The sequence below is a fragment of the Maniola jurtina genome, chromosome 28 (assembly GCF_905333055.1).
Source record: "Maniola jurtina chromosome 28, ilManJurt1.1, whole genome shotgun sequence".
Lineage (NCBI taxonomy): Eukaryota > Metazoa > Arthropoda > Insecta > Lepidoptera > Nymphalidae > Maniola > Maniola jurtina.
The window spans coordinates 2,711,989-2,732,014 of NC_060056.1; the positions used below are offsets into that span (position 1 = coordinate 2,711,989).

General features: G+C 38.5%; 2 protein-coding genes across 2 annotated transcripts in view; one reads left to right on the forward strand and one right to left on the reverse strand.

The window, feature by feature from the left end:
* LOC123879747 (zinc finger protein 616-like) overlaps positions 1-15,679 on the forward strand; it is a 35,150-nt gene extending 19,471 nt beyond the window's left edge. Inside the window, exons 3-13 of the mRNA XM_045927658.1 lie at positions 3,534-3,692; positions 4,153-4,284; positions 5,079-5,268; positions 5,723-6,480; positions 7,335-7,547; positions 8,071-8,192; positions 8,940-9,050; positions 9,388-9,588; positions 11,946-12,057; positions 13,474-13,578; positions 15,470-15,679. Coding sequence (XP_045783614.1) covers positions 3,549-3,692; positions 4,153-4,284; positions 5,079-5,268; positions 5,723-6,480; positions 7,335-7,547; positions 8,071-8,192; positions 8,940-9,050; positions 9,388-9,588; positions 11,946-12,057; positions 13,474-13,578; positions 15,470-15,679 — 2,298 coding nt within the window. The 5' untranslated portion in view covers positions 3,534-3,548. The remainder of the gene's footprint in view (positions 1-3,533; positions 3,693-4,152; positions 4,285-5,078; positions 5,269-5,722; positions 6,481-7,334; positions 7,548-8,070; positions 8,193-8,939; positions 9,051-9,387; positions 9,589-11,945; positions 12,058-13,473; positions 13,579-15,469) is intronic.
* Positions 15,680-16,197: 518 nt separating this feature from the next.
* On the reverse strand, positions 16,198-19,613 carry LOC123879303. The gene is made up of 4 exons (XM_045926947.1): positions 19,530-19,613; positions 18,573-18,731; positions 17,762-17,935; positions 16,198-16,386 (listed from the first exon to the last, which is right to left on the reverse strand). The coding sequence occupies exons 1-4, from the start codon at positions 19,611-19,613 to the stop codon at positions 16,198-16,200; spliced, it is 606 nt and encodes a 201-aa protein (XP_045782903.1).
* Between the last annotated feature and the right edge of the window lie 413 nt (positions 19,614-20,026).

A 20,026-nucleotide genomic window follows, 5' to 3' on the forward strand; every position in this document is an offset into this window, starting at 1 on the left:
TGGTCAGATCCCCTGCAGCATCAGGATTGAGGAGTTGGAATCCAAATTTTTTATGGAACAATGTCGCAAAGTTCCCTTAACGATTTAAAAAAAATTACGCAAATCGGTTAAGAAATCTCGGATATCAGTGTACATAGGTAGAAAAACACACTCCATTTTTCAAAGTCGGTTTAAAAAGTAACCTATGTTACTCCTTGGTTAATCTTCTACTTGTCTGTGAAAGTCCCGTCAAAATAGGTTTAGCCATTCCGAAGATTAGCCCGTTCAAACGACACGACACTTCAATTTTATTTATAAGTATATAGATATAGATTCTGTGTTATTCTAGATCTAAAATCAAGCCATAATAATATGTAGATTTATCTCTCCATCATTTATGCCTTAATAGGCCTCTCTTCGTCACTTACTCCATACAATCGTAGTTCCAATTTCATTTGAATATTAAGCAACCAAAGTCCATGGAATTTTGCAGACATACTCGTATTCTATAAACTAATATCTGTGCCTGTGGTGTTTTAGATTTTTCTAAAAATATGTACATATTTTTAAAATTACAGGGGCTCAAGATTTGTATGTGAATTTTTAAGACCGCGTAACTTTGAAACCTAATATTTTAACCTAATATTTGGTTGCTTAATATTCAAATGAAATTTGAACTACGTTTGTATGAAGCGAGTGTCGGAGAGACCCCTCTTAAAACAATTAATATAGTACAAATTGTATTCATTTTAAAAGTTGTGGCCCTTGGAAAATATCCTTTTCTTGTACAGCAAATATTGAGGCAACTTCGTGAGTAAATAAACTACATATAGGTATATTAAAGACTATAAAACTGAAAAATGGAATTTTCATGGACAACTCACGCTTGGCCGAAAAATTTACTATGTCAAAATTGTTTTCACAAAATAAGAGCTGAAGTTTCCTTTAGACAGTTTCCCTGTATCTCCTATGGTTTTGGATTTCCCCATACTGTCCCGTTAAAAAAAACCGGCCAAGTGCGAGTCAGACTCGCCCACTCGGGTATTTTTTCCAACATTTTGCACGATGACTCAAAAACTGTTATATATAAAAATAAATAAAAATCTGTTTTAGAATGTACAGGTAAAGCCCTTTCATATGATACCCCATTTGGTATAGTTATCTTACTTTGAAAATTGAAACACATTTTAATTTTTTTTAATGATGTAACCACAAATTCGGGGTTTTCAGATTTATTCCTGTACTTGTGCTATAAGACCTACCTACCTACCCAATTTCATGATTCTAGGTCAACGGGAACTACCCTATAGGTTTCTTGACAGACACGACGGACAGACAGACAGACAACAAAGTGATCCTATAAGGGTTCTGTTTTTCCTTTTGAGGTACGGAACCCTAAAAACACACTGTATATAATTCGTTATTGATAACACATTCATATTTGTCTATGGAATGCACAGGTCCACCGTGCAAAGTTAGGGTGGGTCAACTAGTAGGTAGGTACTTAATCCTACTAATATTATAAATGTGAAAGTGTGGATACTTGGATGTTTGTTACTCAATCACGCAAAACGGCTAAACGGATTTGGATGAAATTTGGCATGCATGTAGCCTTTGACATGGAAAAAAACATAGGCTACTTTTTATCCCGGAAAATTAAAGAGTTCCCACGGGATTTTTAAAATCCTACATCCACGCGAACGAAGTCGCGGGCATCAGCAAGTATTTCATAAAGTATACAATCGTACCTACTACTAGTTAGGTACTATCGTGGTAGGCACCTTCTAGGTAAACGCGTCCCATCTTAGACCACATCATCACTTTCCATCAGGTGTGACTGTGGTCAAGCGCTTGCCTATCTTACCTATATATAAAAATCAATGTTTGTATGTTTGTGTTCTATAGGCGGCTAATCAGATTTTTATGAAACTTTGGTAGCTTAGGGTGTTCTGAGGGCGCCCGAGATGGTTCCTGCATCAAAAAAACTAAGTATATGAATTAAAAAAAAATTTGTTTACGGCATTGCAACGCATGCCGGGTACAGCTAGTAGTGAATAAAAAAAAAGGAACCTTGAAGTCTATTCAGCTAAGTCACTTCAAATTCAAGTAGCAATTGTAAACTATTCTTTATTTATTACCCTAAGAACTCAAAAGGATAGTTACGTGACCATTTAACATCAGTATTCAATAAACTTTTTCTCATTATCGAATAAAAAACCGGCCAAGTGCGAGTCTGACTCGCGCACCGAGGGTTCCGTACTCGGGCATTTTTCCGACATTTTGCATGATAAATCAAAAACTATACTGCATAAAAATAAATGAAAAATCTGTTTTAAAATGTACAGGTAAAGCCCTTTCATTTAATACCCTACCTGGTATAGGTATCTTACTTTGAAAATTGAAACACATTTTAAATTTTTTTTTAATGATGTAACCACTTGAATTCACGGTTTTCGGATTTAAAATATTCCTTTACTCATGCTATACGACCTACCTACATGCCAAATTTCATGATTCTAGATCAACGGGAAGTACCCTATAGGTTTTTTGACAGACACGACGCGACGGACGGACGGACAAACAGACAGACAACAAAGTGATCCTTTAAGGGTTCCGTTTTTCATTTTGACGTACGGAACCCTAAAAACGCAGAAAAAATTGTAACAAACGACCTAAAATGTGGTTCAAAGACTATCTGATGACCGTGACCAGGTCAAGATTTTGTTGAAAGTGCTCAATGGCTACGCTACAGTAAATTCATTAGACTTGTTTAACTTTTTTTTTTTTTAATTTATTTATTGAAAGTACAAAAAAAACCTTATGCAATATATCTCGCCAAACTGCGTCGCAGTTTGTTGGTAAAAAGGTCCAGTTTAAGAAATAAATTAAAGTATCGACTAATTTGTGAGAAGACTCCGTCTGTGATGGCGTTTGCTGGCGCGCGTGCTGTGCTTGTTTGGAGTGTTTTTTTTTGTTAAGAGTGGATGGTTTTTGTGTTAGTTGGTGTTTTTTGGTGGTGGAACTGACTGGGAAGTGCTCTAAAGGGGCGCCGCGCGTATGTCGGTGGGCGCCGGCGCAGACGGAGTCCATACTTGTATAGATTCAATAATTTGAAAATAACTACAAACTTGACATTGGCTAATCAGAGTAAAGCCAGATTTAAAGAAAAAAAAAAAAAATTTGTGAGAATAGTCGATACTTTAATTTATTTCTTAAACTGGACCTTTTCAAGTAAAGATTTTTATAAAAACCTGTGAGGATGATATTACCATTGTCGCAAATAAAATAACCATAAGCCTACGTTGTCGTATTAGTTTACAAATTGCGAAAAACCAAATTAAATTTGAATTTCGCGGGCACGCCGGTCTCATGCCCCATATACAAATAACTACAAACTTGACATTGGCTAATCTTTGTAAAGCCAGACGAGAGAGAAAAAAAATGTACTCTGTGTAAATGTCAAGTGTCAACAACAAATAAAAATAATGGTATTTTTATAACTAGCAAAATATGAGTTTGTTTGAAAAGTCCTTTTAAAGTTTCATACAAGTATTTGCTAGTTACTGAAAATGGAAGATCACCATGAAATTAGTTTAAAAGACATCTGCTGTACGTGCCTAAGTACCGAAAGGAACCTTTCAAAGCTGTGTAGAGTTGAAAATGGTGTAAACGATTTGTTTTCCTTATTGTCTTACAAATCTGACGCTTACGAGGTAATTTTTTTACTAACATCTTATTTACTACCAACAACCACAACCTATGGTTCGCATCTGATTACCAACCTTTACCTTCGTTCATGGATTTAGGTTTTTATAGTACCCCAAGGAAACTGATTTTTGGGATAAAAAGTAGCCTATATCCCTGTAGACACTGGATGCAAGCTATCTGTATTCGTACCCATTACCCAATAGATGATGACCGCAATTTCGTTTACTTAAATTTGGTTTGTTAAAAATCCACCTTTCAAGCAAAAAAAACTAAATTAAAATCGGTTCATTAGTTTAGGAGCTCGATGCCACAGACAGATACACAGATACACACGTCAAACTTATAACACTAACTTTTTGGGTTTGTAACTAAAAAATATTACACCTGTCTGTTAAAGCTCTTCGCCATAAAACAAAATTGAATTTAATTGAATTATCTTATAAAATGTATAAATATGAATTGCAGGCAATGTTTGTGAAGGATATGACACAACTATTCATATGTTGGGAGTGCATCGCCCTATTGCAGAGGTTTTCCAAATTCAGGGAACAAGTCTGCATCGCACATTCTAAACTGACTGACATTATTGATGGAAAAGTAAGTTTCTCTTTCTCTCTGCTTTGGATTCTTCCCTGTAAAAGAGATTTTGGTATAATTATTATCCTGGAACTTAAAAGGAAGTAGGATAATCAGAAAAGTCAATCAAGAGGTTGTAAAGCTGAAATGAGCTGGGCACTAAAAAAACAGTAGATGTTGGATGTTGGGGTTCCAAGCTGCCATTTACTTTAAAAAAAAAGATGTTATTTTAACCATAATCGCCGAGCTGTAAACAGATTGTTCATAATATCTTAATTTTAATTAGAGGATGCCCAATTTAGAGGTACCAAATTTTATACAAATCCGTTAAGTGGATGGGTTTTTAGGAATCCCGTGGGAATTCTTTGATTTTCCGGGATAAAAAGTATGTCCTATGTCCGTCCCCGGGATATAAGCTAACCCTGTACCAAATGTCAGAATCGGTTAAACTGTTGGGCCGTGAAAAGGTAGCAGACAGACAGACAGACACACTTTCGCATTTATAATATTAATACAATCAATTAAAAATTATGGATTGATTGTATTAATGTTTCTTTGTTCACTATTGATGCCCGCGACTTCTTCCGCGTGGATTTAGGTTTTTCGAAATTCCGTGGGAACTCTTTGGTTTTCCGGGCTAAAAAGTAGCTTATGTGCCAATCCAGGATATTATCTATCTCCATTCTGAATTTCAGCCAAATCCGTCGAGTGGTTTTTGCGTGAAGGAATAACAAACATACACACACACACACATACAAACTTTCGCCTTTATAATATTAGTGTGATAATGTACAGTGTCATTTACTTGTGTACAGGTGGATTGTTCCAACATAAAAACCCTATCAAAATTGACAATTTGTAATCAAATCGGATATGACCATGTGTCCAGCATTAAGGTGGAGGATCCAGAAGCTTTTGTGGACTGTGGACCTGAAAATGTAGATATCAAATTCGAAAGTGACACTGATGATGAACCTTTAGCAGAGTTAAGCTATTTGAAAACCGGTAAGTTTAAAAAACAAAAGAAATATGCTTATAGATATTTTGACATGATCTTAACAGACACACATCTGTGTTGGTGCTAGCTGGCGGGCGTGTTCTGCCTTACTGGAGTGTTTTTATTTTTTGTTAAAACTGACTGGAAAGCGCTCTAAGGGGGTGCCGTGCGTGTGTCGGCGAGCGCCGGCACAGACGGGGTCCATACTTGTATAGTTTAACTAACTTGTTACAAATAACTACAAACTTGACATTGGCTAGTCTTTGTAAAGCCAGACGAGAGAGAAAAAAATGGTCTCTTTCTGCATAACTACTGTCAAATCGCTTGGCGACAGGCTTTGCCAATAAGAATGTTCTAAATATGTTACATAATTTTGAGAATAATTGTTGATTAATTAATTTAAATATGTGTCTGGTGAACTGGGAATATTTTATCTTAATTTGTACTATCATATAATTGTAGAAGGAGATGGAGATAATATAGAAGAAATATCTATTCATAGTCCTGACACGAAATATGGTGTTAAAAAGAATAAAAGAAAGGCTAAAAACAAAGATATTCCATTTGTAGAGATACCAATTGATAATTATGAAGTTGATGATAACTATAATATATCAGAAGAAGATTTAAATGATTTTGATGATTCTGAAATTGGTAAGCCATTGAGCTGTAGAAGAAAAATGATAAAAACATATGTACCTCCTCTACCAATAGCTAAATATGGTAATAGTTATCTCTATGGATCAAAAAGCATGTTAGAAAACAAAAAGATTGATTTTATAATAAGAAATTCAAAAAAATTGGTAGTAAAACTCGAGAGGCCTGAAGTAATAAATGGTAACAGTACAATTGATTTCGAAAATATCCTTGATACACCGAGAGGGAAAAGAGTGATTGAACTAAAAGGAAATGAAAGGAAAAAAAACAAAAATGTACGTTCAGATGTAAATATACCTATTTCAAATGGTGATAATAAAAATATGTTTAGGAATGATGAGAAACATAAAGATTCTGTATCAAATAAGGCGAAACTAAAGGTCACTAAAGGTAAAATTCGTATTAATTTAATAAAAATGAATAGAGCGGAAAGGCTTAAAAATATTGAAGCAAGGAAGTTAAAAGATGAATATGTGAATGCAATGAATAAATGTGAAGAATGTGTTGAAGTTTTTGAGGATTGCGATACTTTGGAGAAACATATAACTGAGTTGCATGGATGGGTAAGTAGAGATAGAAATTAGAATTTAATGACTAAACTATTAGCAAGCTGAAGTGGCAGTGGGCAGGCCATGCCTGTCGTAGAGGCGATGGCCGTTGGAGCCGGAAAGTCCTTGAATGAAGACCGCGTTTAAGCAAGCGTAGTGTGGGACGCCCTCCAGCACGATGGACCAACGATATAAAGCGGCTGGCGGGAAGTAGCTGGATGAGGAAGGCTGAGGACCGGGTGTGGTGGCACTCTATAGGGAAGGCCTATGTTCAACAGTGGACGCCCACAGGCTGATGATGATGATGAATGACTAAACCCTTTTTAGGTTCTATACTAAAACAAAGAACACTTGTAGTTTCATCAAACTTAAAGCCATTTATTCTAAAAAAACCGGCCAAGTGCGAGTCAGACTCGCGCACTGAGGGTTCCGTACTCGGGTTTTTTTCCATCATTTTGCACGATAAATCAAAAACTATTATATATAAAAATAAACAAAAATCTATTTTAGCATGTACAGGTAAAGCCCTTTCATATGATACCCCACTTGGTATAGTTATCTTACTTTGAAAATTGAAACACATTTTAATTTTTTTTTAAATGATGTAACCACAAATTTGCAGTTTTCAGATTTATTCCTGCACTTGTGCTATAAGACCTACCTACCTACCAAATTTCATAATTCTAGGTCAACGGGAAGTACCCTATAGGTTTCTTGACAGACACGACGGACGGACGCGCACCGAGGGTTCCCCTCGGTGCGCGAGTCTGACTCGCACTTGGCCGGTTTATTTAAAAACCTAAAACCACACGGGCGAAGCCGTGGGCGCCATCTAGTCTTGTCTATAATAATGTTCTATCATTTTGCAGAAACCGAATACAAATATGTGCAATGTATGCAAAGTGCATGTAAAAATGGAATCTCTCAACATTCATAAGAAAGAGCACTATTTAGTATGGAAATGTGTTTGTAAGGAATCGTTACCATACAAATTTAACTGTATGGAAAATGTTCGAAATCATCTCAAAAGTAAACACTTCATGAAAGACGCTAATATCGATGCACAGATGAAGATATTAACAGTAAGTTTACCTTTTTTTTATTTACTATAGGCAACCGCTTGACCACAATCACACCTGATGGAAAGTGATGATGTGGTCTAAGATGGGACGCGTTTACCTAGAAGGTGCCTGTTCACTCTTGTTTTAAAGATACCCGGATTGTAATTGGTAGGAAACACAGATCGCGGAAGAGTATTCTCCGCTCCTATAACCGTTGAGCTATTGAGTCTTTTACTATTAACAAGGCTATTAAAATTATGCTTCTGAAAAAAGCATACTACGAGTATATAATTGAAGATTATGTAAATGATAAAGGAGCGTGGATTTGACCTGCAGCTCGCTCCAGCAATGCGCGGGACTTCAATTACTTTTATACATGCCATAATAATTGTATAATGAGTCTTTGAAAAGAGCAACCGCCGAGTTTCTTGCTGGTGCTTCTCAATAGGAAAGGCATACTAAACCAGTGGTAGATGCATTTGACGATTCAAAAGCACTTGTAATAGTTTAATTGAATAAAAATATTTTGATTTGGATTATTCAGGAGCAAGAAGATAGAATAGTCAAAAATAAAATATATACGGAACCCGAGAAACAGTTGACAGTCCTGGTGGACGACCCCAAAGGACCAGGGTTCGCTTGTTGGCAGTGCAAGCAATATTTCAGGCAAGTTTTTTTTTCTCTCTCGTCTGGCTTTACAAAGATTATGTGTTATTACCAATGTCAAGTTTGTAATTATTTGTAACAAGTTAGCTAAACTATACAAGTATGGACCCCGTCTGTGCCGGCGCTCGCCGACACACGCACGGCACCCCCTTAGAGCGCTTTCCAGACAGTTTTAACAAAAAAAAAAAAAAACACTCCAAAAAGGCAGAGCACACCCGCCAGCTAACACCAACACAGACGAAGTCCCAGGCAAGTTTTATACTCTAGAATAGTCTTATTCGGCCGATTTTTAGAGTTCCGTACCTCAAAAGGAAAAACGGAACAACCAACGAATCAGTTTGTTGTCTGTCTGTCTGTCTGTCTATCCGTCCGTCGTGTCTTTCAAGAAAACCTATAGGGTACTTCCCGTTTACCTAGAATCATGTATTTTGGCAGGTAGGTGGGTCTTATAGCACAAGTAAAGGAATAAATCTGAAAACCGTGAATTTGTGGTTACATCATTAAAAAAAAATTGAAATGTGTTTACATTTTTAAGTAAGATAACTATACCAAGTAGAGTATCACATGAAAGGGCTTTATCTATACATTCTAAAACAGATTTTTATTTATTTTTATGCATAATAGTTTTTGATTTATCGTGCAAAATGTCGGAAAAAATACCCGAGTACGGAACCCTCGGTGCGCGAATCTGACTCGCACTTGGCCGGTTTTTTGATAGTCCGCTATAGTTTTTGTTTGATATTGCAGGAGCCAAAAACTACGTAATGAGCACGTACAGAAGTGCCATACTGAGGGATTCCAATGTTTCTCTTGTGGGAAGAAATATTCTTTGAAAGGCTCCCTGAAGAAACATGAAATGTATGTACAATTTGTTTTTTTTTTTTTTAAATATTAGCCATGTTAAATGACTAATATTCCCCTTTCCTCTCCAACTAAGCGTCAGGCTTGTGCTAGGAGTAGGTACGACAATAGTGCAACGGACGGGGTTTGAACCGTCGACCTTCGGTTTCAGTCCGTACTCCTTTACCGGTTGAGCTATTGAGGTTCTCAATATGCAAGTCTTGTGCTAGTGCCTAGTATAATAGTGATCTGTGGTCCTGTGATCTGAGCGGACGCAGGTTCCGGTTATTGAAGTCGGGTTTCTTTTTTTTAAAATTTTTTTATAGGATTTTTTTAATCACGGATCTTATTCCAGGATACACTGCAACCCACCACCGCGTCAGCAATGCCCGATCTGCGGCAAAATGGTTTGCGCGTACCGCGTCAAGGCCCACGCGTTGATTCACTCCGAGAAGCAGTACCCTTGTAAACTTTGCGACAAGAAGTTCAGCTCGCTATACAGCTACCAGCTCCATCTCAAGTACACGAGGCAGCACGCGGACACACAAGCCCTAAAGTAAGTGTTAAAAAATCGGTCAAGTGCGAGTCGGAATCGCACACGAAGGGCACCAGTCTCTTCGGAGGCGTGGGTTCGTATCCCACCGCTGCCACCACCATGTAGTGAAACAAGCATGGCTGATTCAATACTGCTTTATTGAGTACCCACATATTAATATATATTTTATTATACCTACATACACCACACATACCATGAACCGTCGTACAAGAAGTAACAAGTGTAAATTAAAAATTTATAGCACTAAATAAAGGTTACGGTAACTAGAAAAGAGCTGATAACTTTCAAACGGCTGAACCGATTTTTTTGGATTATAGCTAAGAACACTTTCGATCAAGCTTTCAAACAAAAAAAACTAAATTAAAATCGGTTCATCAGTTTAGGAGCTACGATGCCACAGACAGATACACACGTCAAACTTATGACACCCCTCTTTTTGGGTCAGGGGTTAAAAAATAAGTTACCGTAAATAAGTTAGTATAGAAACCAAAAGGCTACAAAGGGGTATGGGTTTAATAAAAAAAAAAACCGGAAAAGTGCGAGTCGGACTCGCGCACCGAGGGCTCCGTACTCGGGTGATTTTTCCAACATTTTGCACGATAAATCAAAAACTATTATGCATAAACATCTGTTTTAGAATGTATAGGTAAAGCCCTTTCATATGCCACCCCACTTGGTATAGTTATCTTACTTTAAAAATTGAAACACATTTTTTTTTAAATGATGTAGCCACAAATTCACGGTTTTCGGATTTATTTGCCGACGCTTAAGTGCCCGATTATTTCGCGATTATTAGATCTCGGGTTGCGGCTTTCTGGTTCCGCATCCGCAATTCTCAGAACGAGATCCTCAGGGTATGCTCTGAGTGTCCTGAAAATCGCATACCGAAGTACTGGCTTGCCGTACATCGTGGCAACAACCGTAAATAATTTTTATTTTACTCTTGTATTCTATTCTATTTTATTTTATTTTATATTTAAGAAATGGGTGTAAAAAAAAAATTGCCTGAAAATAAACTATTATTACTATTATTATTATTCCTTTACTTGTGCTATAAGAGCTACCTACCTGCCTCAAAATTCTAGGTCAACGGGAAGTACCCTATAGGTTTTCTTGACAGACACGACGGACGCACAGACAGACAGACAACAAAGTGATCCTTTAAGGGTTCCGTTTTTCTTTTGTGGTACGGAACCCTTAAAACGTCCATACTCCTTCCAGGTTAGCTCGCTTCCATCTTAGACTGCATCATCACTTACCACCGGGTGAGATTACGTGAGCTGGCCGATTTAATTATACCCTGGATGTGGCATAGCGTGAGCTAACGGTATACTAGCGCCATCTAGTTTTCAGATCAGGTACTACAGTCAGTGTCATAACTTTTTAATTTTTATGGCGGCGCGGCCCCTTAACATAATCATCCATACTATAATATTATAAATGCGAAAGTGTGTCTGTCTGTCTGTTTGTCTGCTACCTTTTCACAGACAGTTTAACCGATTCTGTCGAAATTTAGTACAGGGTTAGCTAATATCCCGGGGACGGACATAGGCTACTTTTTATCCCGGAGAATCAAAGAGTTCCCGCGGGATTCCTAAAAACCCTTCCGCTTAACTGATTTGTATGAAATTTGGTACCGAGGTAGCTTGCGTCTCTGTAATTGATATAGGCATTTTATCCTGGAAAATCAAACAGTTCCCACAGGATCATTAATAACCTAAATCCACGCGGACGAAGTCGCGGGCATCATCTAGTTACTTAATAACTAAACTATACAATAATTTAAATTAAAAATAATTCACTTAATTGATATAAATTAAAAATTAATAATTATAAATTAAAATTACTATTAGTTACTAGCCGATGCCCGCGACTTCGCCCGCGTGGATTTAGGTTTTTCGAAATCCCGTAGGAACTCTTTGATTTTCCGGGATAAAAATTAGCCTATGTGCTAATCCAGGATATTATCTATCTCCATTCCAAATTTCAGCTAAATCCGTCCAGTAGTTTTTGCGTGAAGGAGTAACAAACATACACACACACACACATACAAACTTTCGCCTTTATAATATTAGTGTGATAGTCGTCAAAAAGACCACCCCTGGTTGCCCCTGGACCAAAAGTGCCCATCAAGCTGGCAGCATTGCCCCGCTGAATGGCGATGGACAACCTTTGGACCAGGTAGGCCCCAGAGCGTGGATCGCAGCCTCTTTCTCTTAGACGACGGCCAATGTCGCGCACAAAGCCCCGCGCCTCCTCACCCCAGCAGCCTATCGTCTCCACCGCCAAAGGGACATTAATAAATAATAAGGGACATTAATAAATAATAAGGGACTTAATAAATTAATTTATTTCAGGTATAAATGTTCGCTATGCGGCAAATACTACCGTTCCCCCGGCGAGCTGCGCGACCACCACAATTACAGGCACGAGGCCAAGTCCATCCACAAATGCCCCATCTGCCATACGGTGAGACACTGTCCAACATCATCATCATCAGCCTGTGGACGTCCACTGCTGGACATAGGCCTTCTCTAAAGAGCGTCACCACACCCGGTCCTCAGCCTTCCTCATCCAGCCACTTCCCGCCAGCCGCTTTATATCGTCGGTCCATCGTGCTGGAGGGCGTCCCACACTACGCTTCCTTAAACGCGGTCTCCACTCAAGGACTTTCCGGCTCCAACGGCCATCGCCTCTACGACAGGCATGGCCTGCCCACTGCCACTTCATCGTCCAACGCCTTTCATAAATCCATCTTTACATCAACTATTCACATTCAAAAGGATTTATATAGTCGTTGTCGTCATTACCGTCAACTTAGTTGTCGCCGTCGTCGTCAACATCGTCAACGTCGTCAACATCGTCAACGTCGTCAACATCGTCAACGTCGTCATCATCGTCATCGTCGTCACATCTATAGTTCATTATGCAGCAAAGACTACCGCTCTCTAGGCGAGCTGCGCGACCACCACAACTACACGCACGATGTAACACTTTGCTAAGTTAACCACTAAAGATCCAATGCATTTATTTTTATATATGTAAGTATACTACATTTCTTTTCGGCTTTTATATGTATATGTTTTGTGCACGGGCATGATAGCAAAATATATACGAATAATTATAATAAATATGTTTTAAATATGAGTGTAGACAAAAAACTATTATGAGATTTTAGTTACATATATTTATGTATTTATTTATTTTAATATTATTATACATTGTAGAGGTTGCAACATTCACAAGATGTCGCTTCTAAAATTCAATCAATCAACAACGCTCGACACACGAACCCCAGCCAGAAAGTTTGTGTGTGTGTGTGTGTGTGTGTGTTTGTTTGTTACTCTTTCACGCAAAAACTACTGAACGGATTTGGCTGAAATTTGGAATGGAGATAGATAATATCCTGGATTAGCACATAGGCTTCTTTTTATCCCGGAAAATCAAAGAGTTCCCACGGGATTTCAAAAACCTAAATCCACGCGGACGAAGTTGCGGGCATCAGCTAGTGTACAATAAAAGTATATTCATTCATTCATTAACTAGCCGATGCCCGCAACTTCGTTCGCGTGGATGGAGTTTTTTAAAAATCCCGTGGGAACTCTTTGATTTTCCGGGATAAAAAGTAGCCTATGTGCTAATCCAGAGTATAATCTATCTCCATTCTAAATTTCAGCCCAATCCGTCCAGTAGTTTTTGCGTGAAGGAGTAACAAACATACACACACACACACACACACACATACAAACTTTCGCCTTTATAATATTAGTGTGATTAGTGTGATGTGATAGTGTGATAAGTGTGAAGTGTGATAGAAAGGGTTATGAGCATGACCCTCAGGAATGAATATGATTCAGAAAGATCAAGCTGTTGTTTTTTGTTTAGGTACTAGCTTCGGCCAGAGGTATATACCGACATATCAAGAGAGTACACGAAGATAAACAGGAAAAGCGAAACAAGATATGCCAGACCTGTGGGAAAGCCTTCCTGGTAAGGTTATTCAAATTCAGGACTTCGTCTGTGGTGGCGTTTGCTGGCGCGCGTGTTGTGACTGTTTGGAGTGTTTTTTTCTTAGAAGTGGCCGGTTTTTGCGTTCTGCTGGTGTTTATTGCTGGTGGAACTGACTGGGAATCGCTCTAAAGAGGCGCCGCGCGTGTCGGCGGGCGCCGGCGCAGACGGAGTCCATACTTATACATATAGTTTCCCTAACTTGTAAATAACTACAAACTTGACATTGGGTAATCAGTGTAAAGCCAGCCGAGAGAAAAAAAAATTCAAATTCAAAATATTTTTATTCAATTAAACTTTTACAAGTGTTTCTGAATCGTCAAAGTAATCTACCACTGGTACGGAATGCCGTTCCAACCGAGAAGAACCAGCAAGAAACTCGGCGGTTGCTCTTTTCAATTATTCAATTTACAATAATATGCCATTGATACAAGCAATTGCAGCCCCGTGTATTGCTGGAGCGAGTCAAATCCAAGCTTTTTTGTCATTTACATAATCTTCAATTATGTTATTTAAGTCTACCAAGAGTTTTTAGGGTCCATACGTCAAAAGGAAAAAAGGAACCCTTATAGGAACACTTCCTTGTCTGTCTGTCTGACCGTCTGTCGTATCTGTCAAGAAAACCTATAGGGTACTCCCCGTTGACCTAGAATCTTGGGCAAGTAGGTAAATCTTATAGCACAGTAAAGAAATTAGTTGGACTACGTCTGTGTTGGTGTTAGCTGGCGGGCGTGCTCTGCCTGTTTGGAGTGTTTTTTTTTTATAAAACTGACTGGAAAGCGCTCTAAGGGGGTGCCGTGCGTGTGTCGGCGAGCGCCGGCACAGACGGGGTCCATACTTGTATAGTTTCCCTAACTTGTAAATAACTACAAACTTGACATTGGCTAATCTGTGTAAAGCCTGACGAGAGAAGAAAAAAAAAAGAATCACACTTTTTTCAGCTTCAAAGAACGCTAAGGGAACATGAGCGGATACACACAGGCGAAAAACCAATACCCTGCGACTTATGCGCGCACACCTTCCGACAAAAGGCCGCTCTCTACACTCACAAGCGTCGCGTGCACAAAGTCCCCCTTAAAAAGAAGATTATATACCACACAGATGATATTCAAGATGCTATGAATCCAGAAATAAATAAAAGCAAAGAGTAATTTTCATGTTTTATTTCGTATTGACATATAAAATTATATAACTCAAAATTCAAAAAACCCCCGACACAAAAACCTCTATAAGAAAACTAGAAAAGAGCTGATAACTTTCAAACGGCTGAACCGATTATCTTCCATTATAGCTAAGAGCACTCTCGATCAAGCCACCTATCAAACAAAAAAAAACTAAATTAAAATCGGTTCATTCGTTTAGGAGCTACGATGCCACAGACAGACACAGATACACACGTCAAACTTATAACACCCCTCTTTTTGGGCCGAGGGTTAAAAATCATTTTATTAACATTTTAGGAATAGAACAGGTTCCATAGTGCAACCTTGGGGTAAATCGTTTGATAAAAACTACCTTGAGGTGGAAGCGACGGGCCTGCCCGCGAAATTCAAATTTAATTTGGAAGGGTCCAGTTTAAGAAATTAATTCTAGTATATACTAGGTTAGGTAAACTGGATCCTTTCAAGTAAAGATTTTTATATAAACCTGTGAGGATGATACTGTCATTGTTGCAATTAAAATACCATAAGCCTACGTTGTCGTATTAGTTTACAAATAGCGAAAAACCAAATTAAACTTGAATTTCGGCAGACCCGTCGCACCCACCTTAAACACATTTATTGAGAACGAATTATTTATTAATAAATTATATATATTTATAATTATATAAATTATAATATTATTGGTAGATGAGAATCACATTTTTTTTCAGGTACAAAAAACTCTAAGGGAACATGAGCGGATACACACAGGCGAAAAACCAATACCCTGCGACTTATGCGCGCGCACCTTCCGACAAAGGGCCGCTCTCTACACTCACAAGCGTCGCGTGCACAAAGTCCCCCTTAAAAAGAAGATTATATACCACACAGATGATATCAAAGATGTTATGAATCCAGAAATAAATAAAAGCAAAGACTAATTTTCATGTTTTATTTCGTATTGACATATAAAATTACATTTAAAAAACCCCCGACACTAAAACTTTCAAACGGCTGAACCGATATCTTCGATTATAGCTAAGAACACTCTCGATCAAGCCACCTTTCAAACAAAAAAACTAAATTAAAATCGGTTCATTCGTTTAGGAGCTACGATGCCACAGACAGATACAGACGTCAAACTTATAACACCCCTCTTTTTGGGTCGGGGGTTAAAAATTATTTTATTAACATTTTTTGGTCCTTGGAACCGGATTTAACGTCATTATCAATAATTTGCGCCGTATTGGTCGGCGCGGAAGGACTTGATCTGGAAGTCGACGTGTCCGCAGAAGGTGCGCTCCTCTACGCACCGCACTCGTGACAGTTGTATAAGTTTATCGATGGTTTAAGACCACTGGCAGTCTTTTTAATCTTATAAGAGAGAGAAAGAGATATAAGTTTACACGATACATAGAGAGGCGTTTTTTGGTCCTTTGAACCGGATCAAACATCTTTATCAATTATTATTTGCGCCGTATCGGTCAGCGCGAAAGGACTTGATCTGGAAGTCGATATGTCCGCAAAAGGCGCGCTCCTCTACGCTCCGCACTCGTGACACGTTCACAAACACTCGGCCTTGTTGGAACGGGAACTTGTCCAGCAGGGCGCTCAGCGAGATGAACATGTTTGGGAAACTGTAATTGCCCTGAAACAACATTAAAAAAAAATTGGTTGTCTGTAAAGTCGGTTTACTGACGATAGTTGAACGTGACAACAAAGGCCGATTGTGCTTCTTTGTCGCTCGTTCCGCGCTCTCGCTTGCACTTCAAGCCTTACATGAAACGCCTCAGAGCGAGGTAACGCCGCATGAGTCATGTTTTTTCGTGCGTGCAGCCGGCTCTATCGAATTATAAGACGTTGTCACGTCAAAAAGATTATTAGCCATGCTAATCATGACTAATATTCTCCTTTCCCCTCCAACTAAGCGCAAAGCTGTGTTAGTAGTAGGTACGACAATAGTGCAACGGATGGGGTTTGAACCGCCGACCTTTCGGAATTCAATCCGCTCCTCAACCGTTGAGCTATTGAGGCTCTAACTAATTTAACTAGGTGTTATTATCATTTTAGAGTCCTCTGAGACAGAAGTAATTCTCCTACTCGTACGAATGCTCCAATCTCTTTGTGTTAACGTTTTTTAGGGTTCCATACCTCAAAAAGAAAAACGGAACCCTTATAGGATCACTTTGTTGTCTGTCTGTCTGTCCGTCAAGAAAACCTATAAGGTACTTTTCGTTGACCTAGAATTATGATATTTGTCAGATAGGTAGGTTTTATAACACAAGAAAAGGAAAAAATCCGAAAACAGTGAATTTGTGGTTACATCACAAAAAAAAATTATTAAAATGTGTTCATGAACAAGTAATTAGTATTGTCAATTTTCAAAGTAAGATAACTATACCAAGTGGGGTATATTATAATTTGGCTTTATCTGTACATTCTAAAACAGATTTTTATTTATTTTTATGCATTACTAGCTGATACCCGCGACTTCGTTCGCGTGGATGTAGATTTTTTAGAATTCCCGCGGGAACTCTTTGATTTTCCGGGATAAAAAGTAGCCTATGTGCTAATCCAGGGTATAATCTATCTCCATTCTAAATTTCAGTCCAGTAGTTTTTGCGTGAAGGAGTAACAAACATACACACACACACACACACATACAAACTTTCTCCTTTATAATATTAGTGTGATGTGAAGTGTGATAGTGTGATGTGATAGTGTGATATTAGTGCGATAGTTTTTGATTAGCAAAATGTCGGAAAAAATACCCGAGTACGGAACCCTCGGTGCGCGAGTCTGACTCGCACTTGGTCGGTTTTTTCTCTTAAGGTGCATGAGACGGGTCTGCCCGCGAAATTCAAAATTAATTTGATTTTTCGCAATTTAAAAACTAAAACTTGGCGCAATTAAAGTGCTACAAGCCTACTTTGTCGTATTAGTTTACAAATTTTGAAAAACCAAATTAAATTTGAATTTCTCGGGCAGACCCTTGCACCTTAACGTGTTTAAGAGACACTCACGGGTGGCATCGGGCATTTCAACGGGCCTTTGTCCTTGTTGTACTTGTAGTAAACGGCTCTGAGCGCCGATCCCAAGAGGATATCGTTTTCAAGGAACTCACACCCGTTGTTGTGCCACTCCACGAAACTCCGCTTGTACACGTTCGATAGCAACTCGTAGAACGCGAAATACACCTGAAACCACATCGTCCTGATCATTGCCGTAGCCAGGGGGGTTTACCCCTAAATCCCAGACAAAGAGAAATTGTTTTTAAATGTATAATAGACTAGAAGATGCCCGCGGCTTCGCCCGCGTGGATTTCGGTTTTTTAAAATCCCGTAGGAACTCATTGATTTTCCGGGATAAAAAGTAGCCTATGTGCTAATCCAGGATATTATCTATCTCCATTTCAAATTTCAGCCAAATCCATTCAGTAGTTATTGCGTGAAAGAGTAACAAACATACACACACACACACACACACAAATACAAACTTTCGCCTTTATAATATTAGTGTGATTAGTTCTCGAATTTACCAATCTTTTTTGTAAATAAATCAAAAAAATTGCGCTCGTTTCGCTCGCGCTTTAAAAATCCCGTCAAAATAGGTTCAGCCGTTCCGAAGATTAGCCCGTTCAAACAGACAGTCAGACAAAATTTTACAGACAGACACTCCAATTTTATTTATTAGTATTATTATACATTAGTTGATATTTAATTAAAGTGCCATAAGCCTACGTTGTCGTATTAGTTTACAAATTGCGAAAAAACCAAGTAAACTTTGAATTTCGCGGGCAGACCCGTCGCTCGCCTCTTAAAGGCATTTGCTTACCATGAATTGCTTGTCAAAGGTGACCATCGTGGTCAGGTTTATGGTCAGATAGTGAACTGGGTCGCTGCGGCTCAGGCGTTTGGATTTCACCACTAAGTTCGTTACGGATTTGGGGTCCGTGAAGTCTATGACCGGACGCTCCAAACTGATGTAAAATTTCTGGAAAGAATGATTGATAGACATTAAAAAATATTTGAGCCTCAATAGCTCAACCGGTAAAGGAGTGGACTGAAAACCGAAAGGTCGGCGGTTCAAACCCCGCCCGTTGCACTATTGTCGTACCTACTCCTAGCACAAGCCTGACGCTTAGTTGCAGAGGAAAGGGGAATATTAGTCATTTAACATGGCTAATATTTAAAAAAAAAAACCGATTTCAATAACCACAAACGTACTTAAAGTACTTGGGGCTTGTTTGGTGGCTGGCTTTTCCTGCATGTTTATCAGTGGGAGGGCGGGCGTTGCATGTCGCATGATGCATGTTGCACCATAGAGATTTGCCTTTTTCAGCGGATTATAGCTTAGCTTTTGATTCTTTGTATGTCTTATTTATGCCTTTTTAACCCCCGACCCAAAACGAGGGGTGTTATAAGTTTGAAGTGTGTATCTGTCTGTGGCATCGTAGCTCCTAAGCTAATGAACCGATTTTAATTTTGTTTTTTTCTGTTTGAAAGGTGGCTTGATCGAGAGTGTTCTTAGCTATAATCCAAGAAAATCGGTTCAGCAGTTTGAAAGTTATCAGCTCTTTTCTAGTTACTGTAACCTTCACTTGTCGGGGGTGTTATAAATTTTTAATTTACACTTGCTACCACTCAATAGCTGAATCGATCATTACGAAATTCGGCACACAGATAGCTTGAATCTTGGAGAATGACTTTTCTGAACATCGATGAGTTCCCATAGGATTCACAAAAGTTACCTGCGCCCACGCAGGCATTTTAGTTGAAAATAAATTCTAACCCGTTCGCTGCAACACTGGTTGATCATCGCATACAAGCAGCATCCAGTTGAAATAATTTGAATAATCTTCCATTTCGAACTCATTCTACCGAAGAAATCTGTGTAAAAAATAACATACTAAATCACACTTAATATTATAAAGGCGAAAGTTTGTGTATGTGTGTGTGTATGTTTGTTACTTCTTCACGCAAAAACTACTGGACGGATTTGGCTGAAATTTGGAATGGAGATAGATAGTATCCTGGATTAGCACATAGGCTACTTTTTATCCCGGAAAATCAAAGAGTTCCCTCGGGAATTTTAAAAATCTACATCCACTTGTACGAAGTCGCGGGCGTCAGCTAGTAAGAAAGAAAGAAGAAAGAAAATTCATTTATTCATCTTGTTAGTAGGTTAGTAGTTTTTAATAGTAACATATACTAAATCACACCTCACACTAATATTATAAAGGCGAAAGTTTGTGTGTGTGTGTATGTTTGTTACTCCTTCACGCAAAA